Source organism: Podarcis gaigeae (assembly GCF_964106915.1).
Source record: "Podarcis gaigeae genome assembly, chromosome: 13".
NCBI classification, from domain to species: Eukaryota; Metazoa; Chordata; class Lepidosauria; order Squamata; family Lacertidae; genus Podarcis; species Podarcis gaigeae.
Window position 1 is genome coordinate 6,152,461 of NC_139689.1, and position 21,251 is coordinate 6,173,711.

Genomic DNA, 21,251 nt, shown 5'->3' on the forward strand with positions numbered 1-21,251 from the left:
AACCTAAATCCAGCCCTAAATGTCAGGGGTTTTTTAGGCAGAGATTTTTGCATTGCAGGGGATGAGATGAGCCTTCCAACCATACAATGCCGGGATTCTAATAATAATAATAATAATAATAATAATAATAATAATAATAATATATTATTATTTATACCCCGCCCATCTGGCTGGGCTTCTCCAGCCACTCTAGGCATCTTCCAACAAAATATTAAAATACAGTAATGCATCAGACATTAAAAGCTTCCCTAAACAGGGCTGCCTTCAGATGTCTTCTAAAAGTCTGGCAGTTGTTGCTCTCTTTGACATCTTTTCCTTCCTCTCTTGAGCAGAGGGCATGCTGGTGGTCAGCGGCGTGGACCTGATGAACAGCCGATCCAGCAGCAACCGCCGGGCCCACCACACAAACGAGTTCGAGTACGAGAATCTCATCCTCCGCCGCGGCCAGCCCTTTGACATGAAGCTCCAGTTCCGCCAGCCGTACGACCCTGAGGAGCACCGCATCTGCCTCGAGTTCCTCATCGGTGAGCGTGCCGAGAGATGGCGGGATATCTGCCTGTCAGTCACGGGGGGGGAGTAGGGCGGGGGCCTTCGCTACTTTTAAACAGAGCTGCTGAGTTTGGAGGAACTAGGCGAGACGGAAGCAGGCCCCAAATAGCCGTCCGATGTTCTTCAGCACACCTCGGTGTTGTTCAACTCCACTTTTTCTCCCAGTTGCGGAATCCATTGCCACATTGTACAGTGGTTCCTTGGTTCGCAAACTTAATCCGTTCCGGAAGTCGGTTCCAAAACCAAAGCGTTCCAAAACCAAGGCGCGCTTTCCCACAGAAAGTAATGCAAAATGGATTCATCCGTTCCAGACTTTTCAAAGCAACCCCTAAAACAGTAATTTAACATGAATTTTACTATCTAACGAGACCACTGAACCATAAAATGAAAGCAATAAAAACAATGTGCTATAGTCACACAACCAATCCATCAGTAGCTGAACTGGGTTGCGCACAGTCACAAGAGCAAAACAAAAAAGCCACAAAAACGCAAGATAAATAGCAAAAACAGACAGACCTCAGCATAACACTCAAAATGGAAGCGTGGCACTCAAAACGGAGCACGTCCGGCTTCCGAAAAATGTTCGCAAACCCAACACTTACTTCCGGGTTTGCAGTGTTTGGGTTCCAAGTTGTTTGAGTACCAAGGGACCACTATATAGGGTTGATGCCTAGCTTAGGGAAGTTCGAAAATGCACAAGGGAGGTGTCTAAATGGACCTTCTTCTTCTTGGGAAGTGAGGATGGGTGAGAAGAGGGCTGTTGTTTTCGTTCCCCGATGATGGGCTTCCCAGAGGCATGTGTCTGAATGTATAGAGGGGCTGATCTAGCATAAGGTTGCCAGACATCCCTGTTTCCCGGGGACAGTCCCTGGATTTACAAATCAGTCCCCATACAAAATCTGTTGAAGTTGAAAAGTGTCCCCTGATTCATTGAAAAAGATCTGGTAACCTTAAATTCTAGCAGGCCTGCCCTGGTGCATATTTTTTACAGGAGCTTGTACCCCTCTTTGCGCAAATAATATTCCGAGCAGAGAATGTAAGTTCCCCCGGCCCAAATCATGATGTTTATGTTTTATGCCTAACACAAATAGCCTCAAAAAGCTCAGGAGTGGGGTCTCCAGAGTGGGGTCCCAGGCTTGCACCGCGAGGGGGTCACTTTGGTGCTGCTACCTCAGCAAAAACGACGCAGGAGGCAGCAGCTGGGAGTTCTGGGTCCCTGCAGCCGCAGCAGGCGCTGCGAGTCTCCAGTGGTTTGACTCCACCCTTGGAGGTGCACTCCATTGCCTCTCAAGACAGATATCAGCGAGGACTTCACACAGTCCAGGTTCCTGTGATTCTAAAGTGTGGTGTAGTGGTTAAGAACGGTAGATTTGTAATCTGGGGAACCGGGTTTGATTCCCTGCTCCTCCACATGCAGCTGCTGGGTGACCTTGGGCTAGTCACACTTCTCTGAAGTCTCTCAGCCCCACTCACCTCACAGAGGGTTTGTTGTGGGGGAAGAAGGGAAAGGAGAATGTTAGCCGCTTTGAGACTCCTGCGGGTAGTGATAAAGCGGGATATCAAATCCAAACTCTTCTTCTTCTTCTCGCAGGGCAGGGAGAGGGTCAAACTCGATGACCCTCTACCATTCTGTTTTGCTGCGATCCCAAGGTTCAGAGATGAGCCAAAACGCTCAGCAGGGCTTTGCTCAGCTGCCCTAAGTGAAGCGAGGTTGCTTCTGAGCATGTGCAAAGTGCCTTTCCCTCTCCTTCCCATTCTCACCCACACCAAACATTTCTTGGTCAGAAAGTAACCAGGACAGGGTTGAGATGCATCTCAGTATCCCACAAATTTCACTGAGGCCACAGCTGCAGTGTTCCCTAGGGCCACGTACTTGTCAGCCGAGCCGCAGGCAGAAATTCACCGGGTGAAGCTTGGTTCTCAGCCTGCCCTCTTGGATTTCTGCCTGCCCTCCCGTCAGCAGCACAGTTGCACTGGGGCTCTGCAGCCAAGAGCTTTCGCTCTCAGAGGACGTTCCCCGTTTAGTGGCTGAACTGGTCTGTGCTCCTTATCTGCTCAAGTGGGCGAGGAATGTGGCTCTCAGCGTCCCGGGACGCAGTTGCTAAACTTCGCTCAGGAGCGCAGGGTTTGGTAGCGGGGATGGGCTGGCAGGCAGCTTGTTTTCTTGGCTTCCGGCCCAGCCGTTCCCCTAATTAAGCATTTGTTTCCCCCCTCCCTAACACCGCCATTCTGTTCCTCCTTGCCTGAGATTAAAAAACAGAAAACATCCCACCCTCTGATTAGCTTGCAAGGCCGTCTGCCTCTATAATTTTTGGGGTTTGGGGGCCGGGGGGCCTTCTTCATTCCAAAGCATCTGCTGGGAGGGGAACGTGCTCCTTCGAACGGCCCACCCAGAATCACAATACGGCCCCCTGCCCTCAAAGAGGGCAGACGTGGCGTTTTAGGAGAGGCACATTTTTGAAAAGACGTAAGAGGTGGTTCGCAGCGGTCAAGTACTTGCTCTGTATGCAGAAGTCCTGGGTTCGATTCCTGACATCTCCAGGTACAACTGCAGAACTAATAATAATAATAATGAGTTATTTATACCCCCTCCATCTGGCTGGCTTTCCCCACTCTGGACAGCTCCCAGCAGAATACAGTGGTACCTCTGGTTACATACTTAATTTGTTCCGGAGGTCCGTTCTTAACCTGAAACTGTTCTTAACTTGAAGCGCCACTCTAGCTAATGGGGCCTCCTCCTGCTGCTGCTGTTGCCGCCGCCGCCTGATTTCTGTTCTCATCCTGAAGCAAAGTTCTTAACCTGAGGTACTATTTCTGGGTTAGCGGAGTCTGTAACCTGAAGTGTATGTAACCCGAGATACCACTGTATTAAAAACACGATAAAACATCAAACATTCAAACTTCCCTAAACAGGGCTGCCTTCAGATGTCTTCTAAAAGTCAGATAGTTGCTTATTTCCTTGACATCTGACGGGAGGGCGTTCCACAGGGCGGGAGCCATCACAAAGAAGGCCCTCTGCCTGGTTCCCTGTAGCTTTGCTTCTCACAGGGAGGGAACTGCCAGAGGGCCCTCTGCGCTGGACCTCAGTGTCTGGGCTGAACGAGGGAGTGTTGACGCTCCTTTGGGTATACTGGGCCGAGGCCGTTTAGGGCTTTAAAGGTAGCTGGTGGTTGGAAACCCAGGTCACATAGAATCAAAGGAATCATTTAGTCCAACCCCTGCAATGCAGGAATTTTTTACCCGATGTGGGGCTTGAACCCCACGACCCTAAAGAGCCTCGTGTTCCATTGACCAAGCTATGGGCTAATGACCGCACCATACCTTTAAAGCACATAGCTCCCCTGCTGAGGAATCCTGGAAACTGCAGTTTACCTGTCGCAAAGCTATGAGTCCCAGCGCCCGGAACAAACAGCAGTTCTCAGGAATCCTTTGGGGGAAAACCATGTGCCCTTTCTTAAAAGCAGAGGTTGGGTAGTGATCTGTCGGGGTTTCTTTAGCTGACACTTCTGCAGGGTTGGACTAGATGGGGAGCCCTTCGAACCCCACAGTTCTCTGAAATGAGCTTGGAGGGTTTGGTGTGGATGTGGCCTCTCTCAGAGGAGGGCTGGATGGATGGTCAAATAGTGAGATGTGATGTCAGATAGTTCCTACTTGGTGACTTCCTCGACTTTTTTCTGGCCCATGTAGGACCAGTCTGGATAGTTAGCCTTGGTTTTCGTCCCCCAAAAAGTTTTTGAGTTTCTGCTGAAATGAGGCTGCATTTTAATGTTGTATTTTAATCTTGTTTTTAAGTTGTGTTTCAATCAATTGTTTTAGATTTGGTGTTTGCCGCCCTGAGCCCAGTCTTGGTGGGGAGGGCGGGGTATAAATAAAATTTTTTATTATTATTATTATTATTATTATTATTATTATTATTATTCCTCAACCCCATGCTCAGTTCCCAGGGAGCAGAGAAGGAGCACAATTCAGGGCAGGGGTCACCAACGGGAGGGGGGGCTTCCATTGGCTACGGCCACGGACTACCCCTCTATTCTGCGTTGGTCAGGCCCTGCCTGGAAAACTGTGTCTGATTCTGGGCGCCACAGTTTTAACGAGGATATTGACAAGGTGGAACGTGTGCAGAGGAAAGCGACCGAGACGATCAAAGGTCTGGGAAAACAAGCCTTATAAGGTCCGGTCAAAGGAGTTGGGGATGTTTAGCCTGGAAAAGAGGAGATGTGATCATCATCTTCTCAGGGGCTGTCACATGGAAGATGGAGCAAGCTTGGTGTTTTGTTTTTTTTCCTGCTCTGGAGGGCAGGACTCGAACCCATGGCTTCAAGTGACAAGAAAGGAGATTCCGACTCAACATCAGGAAGAAATTTCTAGCAGTGGGAACTGTTCAACAGGGAAAGGGACTCACTTGGAAAGTGGTGGATTCCCCTTCCTTGGAATCTGTTATGGATGCTTTAGCTGAGATTCCTGCATTGCAGGGGGTGGACTAGATGACTCTAGGGGTCTCTTCCAGCTCTGTGATTCCCTCGGCCATTGCTTGGAGGTAATGTGAGTTGCTGGTCCCATCACCTCCTCGCAAATAGAAGGGGAAGAAATGGAGGCAGTGAGAGATTTTACTTTCTTGGGCTTCATAATCACTGCAGATGGTGACAGCAGCCACGAAATTAAAAGACGCCTGCTTCTTGGGAGAAGGGCAATGACAAACCTAGACAGCATCTTAAAAAGCAGAGACATCACCTTGCGGACAGAGGTCCGTATAGTTCAAGCTATGGTTTTCCCAGTAGTGATGTATGGAAGTGAGAGCTGGACCATAAAGAAGGCTGATCGCCGAAGAATGGATGCTTTTGAATTCTGGTGCTGGAGGAGACTCTTGAGAGTCCCATGGACTGCAAGAAGATCAAATGCATCCATTCTGAAGGAAATCAGCCCTGAGTGCTCACTGGAAGGACAGATCCTGAAGCTGAGGCTCCAATACTTTGGCCACCTCATGAGAAGAGAAGACTCCCTGGAAAAGACCCTGATGTTGGGAAAGATGGAGGGCTCAAGGAGAAGGGGACGACAGAGGATGAGATGGTGGGACAGTGTTCTCGAAGATACCAGCAGTTGACCAAACTGCGGGAGGCAGTGGAAGACAGGAGTGCCTGGCGTGCTCTGGTCCAGGGGGTCGCGAAGAGTCGGACACGACTAAACGACTAAACAACAACAATGTGAGTTGCAGGCTGGCAAGACCTGAAGGGCATTGCATTGCCCGCCTCTGGATCCTTTTGGATCAGTGGGTGAGCTTCTACTTTGCATGCAGGCAGTCCCAGATTCAGTCCTAGGCATTTCCAGGTAGGCCTTGCCTGAAACCCCAGCGTGGTGCTGCCAGTCAGTGCAGGCATCTCTGAATTAGATGGGCTGGGGTTCTCACTGCACGAGGAAGGATTACTCTGTCACTTCCTTTGGTGGTGAAACACGGAGCGGCCCTGTTTTGCAGGTAGATATGGGATTTAGTTTATGGTGTCACCGCTGCAGCCTGGAAGGCCAGGAAAAGGGAGGCGATGAAAGGGACCTCTGAGCAAATGCAGAGTTCTCTCACTGCTGGAGAGACTTCTCAACCCAAAGACCCCGGAGGGTCCCAGTTACTGGTAGAATAGATAGTCTGAGCTGATGATACCGTATTTTCCGCTCTATAAGACGCACCAGACCACAAGACGCGCCTAGTTTTTGGAGGAGGAAAACAAGAAAAAAAATATTCTGAATCTCAGAAGCCAGAACAGCAAGAGGGATCGCTGAGCAGCGAAAGCAGCAATCCCTCTTGCTGTTCTGGCTTCTGGGATAGCTGCGCAGCCTGCATTCGCTCCATAAGACGCACACACATTTCCCCTTACTTTTTAGGAGGGAAAAAGTGAGTCTTATAGAGCAAAAAATACGGTATTTGATAGCTTCATATGCCCCTAGGAATTGGCGATGGAGGGCAATCGTCAGATCAGAAGGCGGTGTGCTCTTTTTGAAGAAATCAAGCATTGGGCAGGATGCGTTTAATAAGATAATTGAGGGCATTGGTCCCAGGGACCATCAACATCAAAGGGAAACCACAAAACTGCCCGATGCAGCAAGGACAATTGATGGGAACGGCTGCTCCTGCCCAAACAGCCCAATTTGGTGCCCACATAATTATTTGGCTGTAGGAAACGCGACCCAGCAGAATCCTTTATTCTCTGCCTGGCTAATCACACAGATCCTTACCAACCCTTATTTGAGGCTCCTTCCGGAAAGCCTTGACTGTTCAATCTGATTTGCTTGCAGGGAGAGGAGATGACGTTTGCCATTTATGGAAGCATCCTCCCACCCCAATTTGTTTGTGGGGAGGTTGGAGGTTTGATGGCGTCAGTGTCACACTTTCTGCCTCGTTTTCCTTATTACAAAAAAAAGAGCACCCCATTTTGCAGGGGAGCGGGTTCGTTGCGCCACCGGCGGTGCGCGATGGAGCCCCAAAATAGTGACAGTCTGGGAGCACCCTTTGTCTGGGAATGGAGCAGTCCTCCATGCACGCATCAAACTTGGTTTCTGGCCATAAAAGCAGGAGTATTTTAGGATGCATTTTAATTGATTGCCTGATTTTATGTTAATGTGTTATACATTTGATGTTAGCCGCTCTCAGCCCGGTTTTGGCTGGGGAGGGTGGGGTATAACTTCTTCTTCTTATTATTATTATTATTGGTTCGTTCATACATTAAGTTGTGTTAGGAGTAGACTGAGAATCCATGTTGTTGTCAACATCCCTTGTCCGAATGAGAGGCTGGGAGAAGATGTGTTGGCGTCGGGAAGGAGGCAGTTCATAATTAGGAAATGATAATGACTTGCGCAAGCCCAACGTTCCCAGTAGGTGCTTTGATCCGTCCTGCAAACGGCTGAGAATCTAGAGGCAGCCCAGAGCTGCTTTTCATCCAGCTGTTTTGCACATCTGGAATTAAAGGGAGCGCCCAAGCCATTGGAGGGGGGAGTCCCTCAAATTCTCCTCTCATTCAGGAGGCCTAAAATGGGACGGCAGCAGCCACCGATGGCATCAGAAACCTGCCGGGCGTTTGCCAGCTCAGATCTCCTTGGCGGTGTTGCTGGCAAACGGGTTGCCCCACCCCGATCCCTGGCAGGATTTGTGCGTCAAGAGGATGTGGTCTGCTGTTGGACCGAAAGGTCCATCCGTCGTCGTGCCTTTCGTAGTGTGTCCACCACATCCCTCCAGGAAGGCCTGCTAGGAGCAAGGGGATGTGTGAAGGGACTGGCTCTCTCCTGCTCTCTTGGCCCAAGCAGGTAGACTGCAGCTCTCCATGGAGTCTCCACGGCGGAACTAATGATAGCAGCCATCTTTCATCATGGTTGGAGGGGAGGTGATATAATGATAATGATAATGATGTTAATGATTCAGTGGTACCGCTGGTTAAGAACTTAATTCGTTCCGGAGGTCCGTTCTTAACCTGAAACTGTTCTTAACCTGAGGTAGCACTTTAGCTAATGGGGCCTCCTGCTGCCGCCACACGATTTCTGTTCTCATCCTGAAGCAAAGTTCTTAACCCGAGGTACTATTTCTGGGTTAGCGGAGTCTGTAACCTGAAGCGTCTGTAACCCGAGGTACCACTGTAATGATAATTTATTATTTACACCCCGTCCATCTGGCTGGGTTTCCCCAGCCACTCTGTGTGGCTTCCAACAAAAGATTAAAAACACAATAAAACATCAAACATTAAAACCATCCCTAAACAGGGCTGCCTTCAGATGTCTTCTAAAATTCAGATAGTTGTTTATTTCTTTGACATCTGAAGGGAGGGTGTTCCACAGGGTGGGCGCCACTACAGAGAAGGCCCTCTGCCTGGTTCCCTGTAACCTCGCTTCTCGCAGGGAGGGAACCGCCAGAAGGCCCTCGGAGCTGGACCTCAGTGTCTGGGCTGAAAGATGGGGGTGGAGACGCTCCTTCAGGTATACAGGGCCGTTTAGGGCTTTCAAGGTCAGCACCAACACTTTGAATTGTGCTCGGAAACGTACAGTGGTACCTGGGGTTACATACGCTGCAGGTTACAGACTCCACTAACCCAGAAATATTACCTCTGGTTAAGAACTTTGCTTCAGGATGAGAACAGAAATCGTGCTCTGGCGGCGCTGCTGCAGCAGGAGTCCTCATTAGCTAAAGTGGTGCTTCAGGTTAAGAACAGTTTCAGGTTAAGAACGGACCTCCAGTACGAATTAAGTACTTAACCTGAGGTACCACTGTACTGGGAGCCAATGTAGGTCTTTCAGGACCGGTGTTATGTGGTCTCGGCAGCCACTTCCAGTCCCCAGTCTAGCAGCCGCATTCTGGATTAGTTGTAATTTCCGGGTCATCTTCAAAGGCAGCCCCACGGAGAGCGCATTGCAGTAGTCCAAGCAGGAGATAACCAGAGCTTCTGCCTCACCCTCCCTGATTAAGGCTATTCCGCTAAAGGGATCCGTGAGGAATTGCTTCCGTCCGACGCCCAGATGGGGGCTAGGGCCAGAGAACTCCTCCAGGGGGGAAACCCCTTAGGGATACACCTATTGGATGTAATCTCGTAGATGAGAAAGATCCAGATAATCTTCTTGGAAAGAGCCTCTTGCCAAGTCTCTGGCGAGCACATTAAAAGAAAGATGTTAATTATACTTTGAGTCTTTTCCTGCCCTGGAATGCCCTATCGGTCGGGTTTCATAGGCCTTCATCACAACTCTGCCCTCTGGAAGTTGTGCAACTCCCATTAGTCCCAGCTGGGACCAGTTTGGGGAAGGCTCTCCTCCAGAACAGGGGCAGCATTTTGCGCACCCCTGTCCTCCTCCGTTGTTCCCTGCCGGCTGCCCCTCGGAAACCTTTAAAACAAATATGTTTCCACCTACGGTTTAGCCGCAGGCGGCAATCCACCAGGTACAGCTTCTTCTAACAGTCCCAGGAGAAGAAACACCACCTGTTGGATTTCTGCCCGCCGCACGGCTGCTTAAAGGCACAAGGCTTGCGCCACAGGGTTTGAAGGAGAGTCGTGGCGCACCCACAGCCAGGGAGGAGAAGGGGCAGGATGGGAGACGCGGGTGACACAGCGATGGGACCTCTCGCCAGCTGCAAGCTCTCTGGGTGTAGGAGGGAGGAGAAAGGAGTCGATATGGAGGTGCCGCGCCCCACTTAAAAACAGGTTTGGCTTTTTCCTGCCCCAACCTGCTTGCTGGAGGCTGGGAGAGAACATGAGGAGGTTTGGGACACAACCTGTTCCCGATTTCCCTCCAAAGGATGCAAGGAGCCACCTCAGCCCAGCTGCTGGGTGTGGGTCTACTCCGAGGAGGGAGGGAGCGCACTTATCTCTCTGATCTGGTTCTTTTGCACAAGAGCCGAAGCCAGCTTTGTCGGCATACGTGCCACAGTTCAACAGGTGCTGTGCAGGGCGCTCTTCTCCTCACCGCCAGAGCCCACCAACCAAATTATATTTTCGGATTGCGTGTGTTTTCCTCCAAGAAGATCGAAGCGCGACGCCTGGTTCTCTCCCTCCCCACACAACAACCCCGCGAGGTGGGCTCATAGCTGTCAACTTTTCCCTTTTCTGGCGAGGAATCCTATTTGGAATAAGGGAATTTCCCTTAAAAAAGGGAAACGTTGACAGCTATGGGTAGGCTAGGTGGAGAGACGGGCAGGGACTGGGCCCAAGGTCACACCTAGTGGGTGAGTGGGGATTCGAACTCAGGTCCTCCAGGCCGTGGTCTGACACTCTCTAACCTAGTGGTGTCCAAACTTTTTTCAAAGAGGGCCAGATTTGATGAAGTGAAGGGCCGTGAGGGCCGACCAAAGTTGTTAACCTTTTTCTAGGATTGAAGTTGTTGAGATTTCTTTAGGATTGAAGTTGTTGAGGGTTTTTTAGGATTTTACCCCGGAAATAAACTGCCACAGGGGCCGGATTAAATCAACCAGGGGGCCGGATTAGGCCCCCAAAACGGACTTGCCTGCTCTAACCACTACACCTCCTGGGCACTTGTGACTGGATTATATATCAAACTCAATTACCAAAACCCCTCTGATACAAATACTTCTATCATTTTTCTCCTGCTGCTCCTATCTTGAATCCTGCCTGCAATTTTGTTTGCTTGCAGTGCTTTTCCAAAAAGCCCCCCATTCTTCTGTTAAAAGCTCATTTTGATCTCTTAATAATGCTACCGACTTTGCCATTTCCGCACAGCCCATTGGCTCTCAGTCCCCAAGCTTTTTGTTCATCGCTCTGCCCATTTTCGCCTCTGGCCCTTCCCACCATGTTTGTGGCCCCCGGAAGGTCTTGCTCAGAAATAAATGTGGCCCTCAGGGCTGGGCGAGGGGGGGGGCCCTCATGAGAGTAGCCAACTTTCTCGGCACGCCTTGCTCCTGTGTCTCTCGCGAGCAACTCTGATCCGATTTTTCTGGTGGCCGAATAATTGTCAATGGCAGAGGAGCAGCCTTGCTGGCCTCTGTCAGGGTCATTTGGCAATGTCCTCTGTTTATCCCACAGCTGTGTTCTTTTTTGGTTATCTGTTCCCACACAGGCCCACCAAGGCTGCAGAGGTGGAGCACATTTTGCTTACGCTTTGCAGGCTACCTGAGGTGAAAACAGCCACCTCCTTGGCTGCTTCCAGGCCTTGCTTGATAAAGCCAGCAGTTCCTGAAATCCTAATATCAACAAACAAAGGAAATTTGAGAAGCAGCCAGGCCTGTGTTTTTTTGTGGCGAAATGGTCTGTGACCCAGACAAAAAAAAAAAGAGACTGAGTTCTGGCTGTGTGCGGAGAGTTGTATGTTTTTCGTGCCCTTGAGGTTCAGGGTACTCCTGAGCATAAACAGAGCAGAGAATTTCTGCATTCAGATAGGTGCGCGGTTGCCACCTTTCCCTCCTGGGCAGAGCTCTTGCGCTCTAAAGAATTGGGTGGCAGGCAGAAATCTGTCCGTGGAAGCTTCGAAACAGGCTGCACCTGGTGAATTTCTGCCCAAAGCATTTTATTCAAAGATCAACTGCTGCGGCTTAGAAATCCTGCTTTAAAAGTAATAAAATTAATTGCCTGGGTTGCTTATCGACGAGACGGCGCTTGCAATAAGTTGCACTTTGGCAAGAAGTATTAACAAAGGCAAGAAATTATGTTATAGCTGGCCATACGGGCTGCTTGTTCATAGAATCTGGCAAGGAGATTGGCAGCCCAGCGGTGCGTACGAAAGGGCATTGCACAAAAGGGGGAGGTGGCTTTGCGAAAAAGGGGTGCCTTCGGCCGAGTTGCACACTGGACGTAAATTGGGAGAAATTTGCACGGAGGACTCAGAACTCGCAAGCTGAATTTGAGATGAGAGAAGCGGGAGGCTGAAATGCACCCCGTTCGCCCCTCCCTCTCTGTGGGGCGGCAGCCCTGCCAGGCTGCCAAATTCAGGGCGAGGCACATTCCTGTAGGTAAGGCAAGCGGGTCCTGGGTTTGAAACCTGAGAAGGCAGCTCAGCGGAGGAGGGCAGCTGCCAGGGCTGAAAGGCAATGATCTGGACAGTTGGCGGCGGGACGTCCCGGCTTACTAGTGGGGTGGGGCAGCACTGCTCTGCCCTCCCCACTGGAGGTCAATTTTCTCCCTTGAAATAGAACCAGTGCCTGAGTTTGCTTCTTTCCTCCTCCCTCCTCCCTCCCTTTTCCTTTAGTGTCGTATCTTTTACATTGCAAACCTGAGGGGAAAGAACTGCAAGCCTGTCTTCCTGGAGCCTTTTAGGGGCAGGGGGTAGCTGCTGAAGAGCAGGCTACAATTTTTAAAAACCCAGTAATTTTATTATTTTATTGCTGTTGTTATTATTAATTGAATTTATATACTGCCCTACACCCGGAGGTCTCAGGGAAGAACGGGCTTGTTCAATCCTGATTGTTGCTCCACCCTCAGAGACTCGGGGAATGGCGGGTGGCAGGGCCTTCTCTGTGGTGGCCCCTCAGCGGTGGAACTCCCTCCCACCCAGGGCATCCGGTGCCCTCCTTACGCAACTTTTGGAATCATTTTTATTTGATTTTACAAATACAAAATTTTAACAATCCAAATGCATATGCATATATAGAGATTTCTCTTAATCTCCAGACTCCCCGCCCCTTCCGTGGGTCTTATTATCAACATTTATAACTGCAGATTATTCCATAATCTATATTTGATATCAATCCATATTATCCACAGTCTTTGTTACATTGCAAGTGAGATTAGAATCCTGCTAATGTTTCCATCTGCTTGCAGTCGTCTCCTAAATAACTTACAGATTTTCCCCATTCTTTTTTAAAGTTTTTGTTCTCTTGGTTCCTGAGTTTTCCAGTCAGATTTGCCATTTTGGCATAGTCCATCAGCTTAGTTTGCCATTCCTCTCTGGTAGAGACTTTCGTCTTTCCATCTCTAGGCTAGTAACATCCGAGCGGCTGTTGTCCCATAAATAAAAAGTCTTTTCTGATCTTTTGGGATGTCGGTACCTATAATTCCTAATAAGAAAGCTTCTGGTTTTTAAACAAAGGTTATTTTAAACATTTTTTTCATTTCATTATATATCATCTCCCAGAAAGCTTTTCTTACCTCACACGTCCACCACATATGATAAAAGGTACTTCTTACGCATATTTTGAATGCTGATGTCTCGCCTCTTTTAAGCTGCCTTCTGACCCCTGAAGCGCATGTCTTTTTGAACCCATCTTATTTTTATCCTTGCTTTTATGGTAATTGTTTTTAACATCGCGTTTCCATCCTGCAGCCTGCCCTAGTGCCTTTGGGCTGAAGGGGCCGGTGACAAATCAATGAATCACAATCATAATGACCGTAATTATACAGTGGTACCTTGGTTCTCAAACGCCTTGGTACTCAAACAACTTGGAACCCAACCACTGCAAACCCGGAAGTAAGTGTTCAGTCCTTGAACTTTTCTCGGAAACCGAACATGCTCCGTTTTGAGTGTTACACTTTCATTTTGAGTGTTACGCTGAGGTCTGTCTGTTTTTGCTATTTATTTGGCCATTTCGTGGCTTTTTTGTTTTGCTCTTGTGACTGTGCGCAACCCAGTTCAGCTACTGATGGATTGGTTGTGTGACTGCAGCACATTGTTTATCGCTTTCATTTTATGGACCAACGCTCTCGTTAGATAGTGAAATTCATATTCAATTGCTATTTTAGGGGTTGCTTTTAAAAGTCTGGAATGGATTAATCCACTTTGCGTGACTTTATTTCCTTTGTTTTTTTGAATTTTTTTATTGATTTTCAGAAAATTATAAACAATAAAATAAAACAAACAAACATTAATCATAACCTTATTAAAAATTACACTTATTAACATTGTTAAGTGACTTCCTCGCTTCCCCTTGGTTGAATTTCAATGCATATCCTTTTAACGGTTTTCCAAATCATGGTTCTTATAAAATTTACCTTGAACATTTAACATCCTTAAATCTTTTCATTTTGAAATTGAACATATTAATTCATCACTTAACTTATATAAAATCCTAAGCCAATTAAGTATCTGCAAGCTGTTTCCACTTAATTTAACTTAACAATCATTAAATTTAGTCCATTCTTCCTGATACTCCTCCTCCTTCTGGTCGCGGACTCTTCCGGTTAGGTCGGCTAGCTCCGAAAAATCCATCATCTTCATCTGCCATTCTTCCACCGTTGGTAATTCTTGCGCTTTGCATGACTTTCTGTGGGAAAGTGCGCCTTGGTTTTGGAACGCTTTGGTTTTGGAACGGACTTCCGGAACGGATTAAGTTTGAAAACCAAGGTACCACTGTAGTTGGCAGACACAGGAAGTAGGAGATGGTTCGCTCGGCCAAACAGTCTTGCCTTTGTATAATTATAATTTGTTCGGTTTTTATTTGGTTTTGCTATCTGTATGGAAATTGGGAAAGTCGTGGAAGGGAAATTTTGGTCGACTTTAGGAAAAATATTTAAGAATGAATAATGAGGTATAAGTATTGATGTTGAAGTTTGGATAAGTTAAAACTGGTTTTTAAAATGGACTAAATTAAATGAAAAGAAGGCTTGTAAAATAAATAGAGGAAATGGAAGAAAGAAGAAAAGTAAAATAACAATATGTTAGAATAAATTATTAAGTTAAAGTGGAGAAATAAGTTAAGGATTTGCTGAATTGACAATTTAAATTGGAATACAAGAAGGGGAGGTGTGAGGAGGTCTGAGAAACAAGTGATAAGAAAATAAGTAATTGAAATTTTATGTGTTTTTAATTGTTTTTAAGTTTTGGATTTTTGTTATTTTTTGTCTATTTTTGTTTTGTGTGGTTTATGAAAATGCCAATAAATATTCATTTTTTAAAAAAAACAGTCTTGCCTTTGTTTCTCCCCGCTAATATCTCTCTCTTTCTCTCCCCCCGCAGGTCCATCACCACAGACCTCAAAAGGGACGTACATTCTGGTTCCAGTGGGCAAGGCCATGGACGGAGGGCTCTGGTCAGCAGAGGTGACCGACACAGGAACAAACACCATATCCCTGCGGGTCAACACCTCGCCCAACGCCGTGATCGGGAAGTACCAGTTTGGGGTCAAGACGCGGACCAAGGCGGGCGAGTACCAGATGCCCTTTGACCCCCGCTACGATATTTACATCCTCTTCAATCCCTGGTGCAAACGTAAGTTGGCCGGCATTCTTCTTTCTCTCTCCCTCTTTAGGTGTATGTGTCAGTAGAGAACGAGGCTCCTAATCTTAGGGTTGTGGGTTCGAGACGCATGTTGAGCCAAAGATTCCCGCATCGCAGGGGGTTGAGATAGATGACCTTTGGGTTATCTTCCATCTCTATGATTCTGTAAAGCTGCAGCGGTTTCTAATAGCCAGTAATTGGAAGTGTGCGCTGTCTCTGACTGGGGAGGCAGAAAATAGCCATTGGGGTCAGTGGCATCAATTGATTAGAAGAATTTCATTTATGAATAGAGTGAGGAAAAGAAAGAAAGAAAAGAGTGAGAGAGAATAGGGGGGAAAAGAAAAAAAAATACTGTTACATTACCATATATTAATATAAAGTAAAGCTAAAGGGACCCCTGACCATTAGGTCCAGTCATGACCGACTCTGGGGTTGCGGCGCTCATCTCGCTTTATTGGCCGAGGGAGCCGGCGTACAGCTTCCGGGTCATGTGGCCAGCATGACTAAGCTGCTTCTGGCGAACCAGAGCAGCGCATGGAAACGGCGTTTACCTTCCCGCCGGAGCGGTACCTATTTATCTACTTGCACTTTGACGTGCTTTCGAACTGCTAGGTTGGCAGGAGCAGGGACCGAGCAACGGGAGCTCACCCCGTTGCGGGGATTCAAACTGCTGATCTTCTGATTGGCAAGCCCTAGGCTCTGTGGTATATATTATATATTATATAATATTATATTATATATTATAATTATTATATTATATATAATATAATTATATATAATTATATAATTATATATGTTATATAATTATATATTATATATAATATATATTAAAATTATATATTATATATTAATATGCAGGTGTGTATATTATTGCCTTACTGTCCCAACACACACATGATGGTCAATGAGCTAATATATTCTGTGTAAACTCATTCCGAATTATCAGTGTAGTTATCTGCACATATAAACATATTCAAAGTCAGTAAAAGAAATTTACTCGCATCAGTTCACAGTTGGATCCCTGAAGGCAGACTTAGTTACCAATATGTACATGTGGATCTACCCCATAAGGGGGAATAATCCCAGTGCTTCTGCTAGCAGAGCAGTCCTAGCTAAAAGCTGTTCAAACGCAGAAGGAAGTCAAAAAAGGGAAAGGTTGCTGCGTGACTTGTCCTTTGGTAACCTGGACAGGTTAGGCCACGCCCACCTTCTACCACATGCAAAGGGAAGGATGTTCCAGCGAGGAGGACTAGGAAGTTTTGACTGGCTGGACCAAACATTCCCTTATATGTCTTCTCTATCATTTCAAGGAATGTTGTACTTGTCTGCCTCTCATGGATCACATCCCACATTTCAGGCCAGAGTCTTTCCCCGATTTTACGGGAGGGTCTCGTTTTTCCTAGCCTCCTCGCTGCTGGAAGGGTCTGGCCAGCAAAAGCTTGTCCGGATGCCAAGAACCATGGGGAAACGGTCTTATCTCTGTCCCACGCGCACACCCTGCACAAAAAATGGGAATGATCTGCGGGTGGGAGGGGTGGAGAAAGGAAACCTTTTATCTCCAATGGAATATGTTGAATAAAGCACCAAAGAAAATAAATCTCTTGGCTCCGCATTGTAGACTTATACAAAGGCCAGCTGAGCAAAACATTCAGGGAGTGTCAGGATAAGGGGTGCAAAATAACAAAAGGCACTCTGCGCATGCCCCTGGGGCGCGTTCCAGAATATCTGGCGCTCTTCAGGGGCCGGTCAGCTCCCTTTCCCTCAAAAGGGGAGAGTCGGGGAACTTAAGTTGAGCTCATGAGAAGCAGAACTCCACTGCAATCCGAGGCAGAGCTGGGTTTGGAAAACGCCAAGCAAAGGGTGCCTCTGAGCATACGTAGAGCACCCATTTTCCTTCCCGCTGAAAAAATGATTGCAAAACACATACACACCAAAAACGAGAGTGACATATATAAAAGCATAAAAACAATATAACTTAAAAAACATCAACAAGACCCGCACAGATGCTTCTAGCCCAGAGATGGAAAGAAGAAAGAGTCGCTACCAGAGAGGAATGGCAAACTAAACGGATGGATTACGCCGAAATGGCCAAGCTGATGGGAAAGCTCAGGAACCAAAAGGACAAAAACTTTAAGAAAGAATGGGAAAGATTCATAATTTATTTAGGGGATCGCTAAGCAGATGAAAACATTGCCAGGATTTTAATCACACTTGTAATGTAATAAATACGATGGACAATATGGATAGATATAAACAGTGTTTTTTTCTGTGGGGAAGCAGGGGTACGTATACCCCTAAACATTTTGTGAACTTTTGTCCTTTTGTCCATTGACTGTATTTATTTTTCCCGATTTGAACTATAAAATGGTGATTTTCTTGAGTCAAAATGAGAGTACCCCCTCAACATGTTTTTAAATAAGAAAAGCACTGGATATAAAATATAGATTATGATATGCAGTTGAAAACGTTGACATTAGGACCCCTGGAGAGGGGATGGGGGTGGGGGAGTCGTGAGATTCAGAGAAATCTCTATCTATGGAAATGTATTTGGTTTTGTTACAAATTTGTATTTGAAAAATCGGATAGAAAAGATAATTTAAAAAACCAACAAGAAAACACAATTCAGATGATAGGGAGCCAAAATATTCTCCTCCCGTTGGTGATTTTTCCACTCACGTTCGGTGGTCTCTGTCCTCCCTTAAAAGACCTGTAATTTTGAAGCTCCTGAATTCGCCCTAAACTTCCCCTCTTCCATTTTTCTCCATTCAGAGGATCCTGTTTACCTGGACCAGACCAGTTGGCTAGACGAGTATGTGCTGAACGAAGCGGGGAGGATCTACTATGGGACCGAAACCCAGATTGGGGAACGCACGTGGAATTACGCCCAGGTAGGATGCAGTGGCAGAGGGACGCGGGTGGCGCTGTGGGTAAAAGCCTCAGCGCCTAGGGCTTGCCGATCGAAAGGTCGGCGGTTCGAATCCCCGCGGCGGGGTGCGCTCCCGTTGCTCGGTCCCAGCGCCTGCCAACCTAGCAGTTCGAAAGCACCCCCGGGTGCAAGTAGATAAATAGGGACCGCTTACTGGCGGGAAGGTAAACGGCGTTTCCGTGTGCAGCTCTGGCTCGCCAGAGCAGCGATGTCACGCTGGCCACGTGACCTGGAAGTGTCTCCGGACAGTGCTGGCCTCTGGCCTCTTAAGTGAGATGGGCGCACAACCCCAGAGTCTGTCAAGACTGGCCCGTACCGACAGGGGTACCTTTACCCTTACCTTTTAGGATGCAGTGGCGCTGTGGGTTAAACCACTGAGCCTCTTGGGCTTGCCGATCAGAAGGTCAGCGGTTTGAATCCCCGCGACGGGGTGAGCTCCCGTTGCTCGGTCCCTGCTCCTGCCAACCTAGCAGTTCGAAAGCACGTCAAAGTGCAAGTAGATAAATAGGTACCGCTCTGGCGGGAAGGTAAACGGCGTTTCCGTGTGCTGATCCGATTCGCCAGAAGCGGCTTAGTCCTGCTGGCCACATGACCCGGAAGCTGCACCCCGGCTCCCTCAGCCAATAAAGCAAGATGAGCGCCGCAACCCCAGAGTCGGCCACGAATGGACCTAATGGTCAGGGCCCCCCTTTATCTTTACCCTTTAGGATGCAAAGTGGTCTAAGGTCTCAGGGTGCTCAGTACTGTTTACATCAGCCCTCAGAGATGAGGCACCCCTGGGCAAGGTGAGAGGGGCCACAGGTTCATCGAACCTGCTTCTGGCTTCCACGACTTCTCCTAAACTTCCTTAAAAACTCTCAAATCGCCATTCAAGGCAACTTTAACAGAGTGGAGAAATGGACCAAAACCAACACGATGGATTTCACTGGGGACAAATTTCAGGTTCTGAACGTAGGCAGGAAGAACCGTCAAATAGAAGATGGGGGACACCTGGCTTGGCCATGTGAAAAGGATCTAGAGTTCTTGGTGGACCACAAACTGACCGTGAGCCAACAGTGTGATGCAGCAGCAAAAAAGGCTAATGCTATTCTAGGCTGCATCAACAGAAGCATAGCGCCCAGGTCAAGGGAAGTGATAATATTGCTCTGTTGTGACTTGGTCAGTCCTGTGTCCAGTTCTGGGCGCCACAGTTTAAGAGGGATGTTGACAAGCTGGGACATGCGCAGAGGAGAGCAACTGAGATGATCGAGGGTCTGGAAACCAAGGCTTATGGGGGATGGACGAGGGACTTGGGTATGTTTAGCTCGGAGAAGGAATGAGACTGAGAGGAGATACGATAGCCATCTTCAAATATCTCAAGGACTGTTACACGGAAGATGGAGCAAGCTTGTTTTGTAGGACCCGTGCCAATGGGTTCAAGTTACCAAAAGTGAGTTTCTGACTAAAGTTGTGGGTTTTCCTTCCTTGGAGGTTTTTAAGCAGAGGTTGGATGGCCATCTGTCAGGGATAATTTAGTTGAGATTCATGCCTTGGAGGGGGCTGGACTAGATGACCCTGGGGTCCCTTGCAACTCTATGATTCTATGATTTTTCCTCCTCTTTAGAATCAATTTGCACATTACACCCCAGGCTGTCAGACACCCATTCGGAGTGTTTAGCAGCGCCGACTATGTTTTTTTATAAAAAATTAATTAAATTAAATTAAAAAGTATGAAAAAACTGACATTTTTCAGTTATGAATGTGTTGGGGATACGCCCTGAGAAGCATGAAATGAACGGAAATATGGATAAATGGCCCACAAGCAGATTGGGAGGCGTGAAGGATAAATGCTCATATAACCTCCCTGTGTGGGTTAAACCACAGAGCCTAGGACTTGCCGATCAGAAGGTCGGCGGTTCAAATCCCCGCGACAGGGTGAGTTCCCGTTGCTCGGTCCCTGCTCCTGCCCAACCTAGCAGTTCAAAAGCAGTTCAAAAGGTACCGCTCTGGCAGGAAGGTAAACGGTGTTTCGGTGCGCTGCTCTGGTTCGCCAGAAGCAGCTCAGTCCTGCTGCCACATGACCCCGGAAGCTGTACGCCGGCTCCCTCAGCCAATAAAGTGAGATGAGCGCCGCAGCCCCAGAGTCGGCCACGACTGGACCTAATGGTCAGGGCTCCCTTTACCTTTATGCAAATCTGAACAGACGCTCAATAAAGGCCAGATAAAATCTAACCCCCATGTTAGCTCTGGGAAGCAAATCAGGACGATGGCTTGGCCTTCTGGAGGAAAACCAAAGGTTCCCTCTGACTTCTTTCGAAGATAACAGAGCAGCATTGAAGTGCCTTGTGTGGTTATTCTGGTTATCTGCCAGCAGGAGGTGCTGTTGCTTTGCAGTTTTGTTTCTGCGGGAGCTCTTGACGGTGCCTTTAGGTACCGAGCGCAGTTTGGTGTGTGCGTGTGGGAGATCTTTGATTGTGCCCCCTTCTCCTCTCCCCCCACAGTTTGACCAGGGTATCTTAGATGCCTGCCTCTACGTCCTGGACCGTCGTGGGATGCCACACGCGAGTCGTGGAGACCCCATCATGGTTTCGCGGGTCGTCTCCGCCATGGTGAGCCCTCGGGACGGTTTCGGCTTCTTGCCCGACAAAACTTGCTTGCGCGTTTCCTTTTTTAAAAAATCGTCGTCTTACTTTCTGTCTTCAACTTGTACCCCTCTCTTCAGAAAGCTTGTAGCACCTGCCTTTCTGCGTGGAGAAAGTCAGTTTGTTTATTGCATTCATATCATACCTTCATCTCCATGGAGCTAGAGCATGGGTAGGCAAACTAAGGCCCGGGGGCCGGATCCGGCCCAATCGCCTTCTCAATCCGGCCTGCGGTTGGTCCGGGAATCTGCATGTTTTTACATGAGTAGAATGTGTCCTTTTATATAAAATGCATCTCTGGGTTATTTGTGGGACATAGGAATTCATTCATTTTCCCCAAAAAATATAGTCTGTCCCCCTACAAGGTCTGAGGGACAGTGGATCAGCCCCGTTGGAAAGGTTTGCTGACCCCTGAGCTAGAGGGTATCTCCGCATTTCGTCATATTATCCCTTCAACAACCCTGCGAGGGAAGTTAGCCTGAGGTGTAGGCACATGGTCACCCTGCGAGCTTCATGGCTGGGTGGGGATTCGA

At 47.9% G+C, this 21,251-nt stretch overlaps 1 protein-coding gene across 1 annotated transcript in view; it reads left to right on the top strand.

The window, feature by feature from the left end:
• TGM1 (transglutaminase 1) overlaps window positions 1-21,251 on the top strand; it is a 53,813-nt gene that overhangs the window by 17,755 nt on the left and 14,807 nt on the right. Inside the window, exons 3-6 of the mRNA XM_083706626.1 lie at window positions 333-524; window positions 14,911-15,162; window positions 17,941-18,059; window positions 20,578-20,685. Of these exons, the coding sequence (XP_083562752.1) occupies window positions 333-524; window positions 14,911-15,162; window positions 17,941-18,059; window positions 20,578-20,685 (671 nt within the window). The remainder of the gene's footprint in view (window positions 1-332; window positions 525-14,910; window positions 15,163-17,940; window positions 18,060-20,577; window positions 20,686-21,251) is intronic.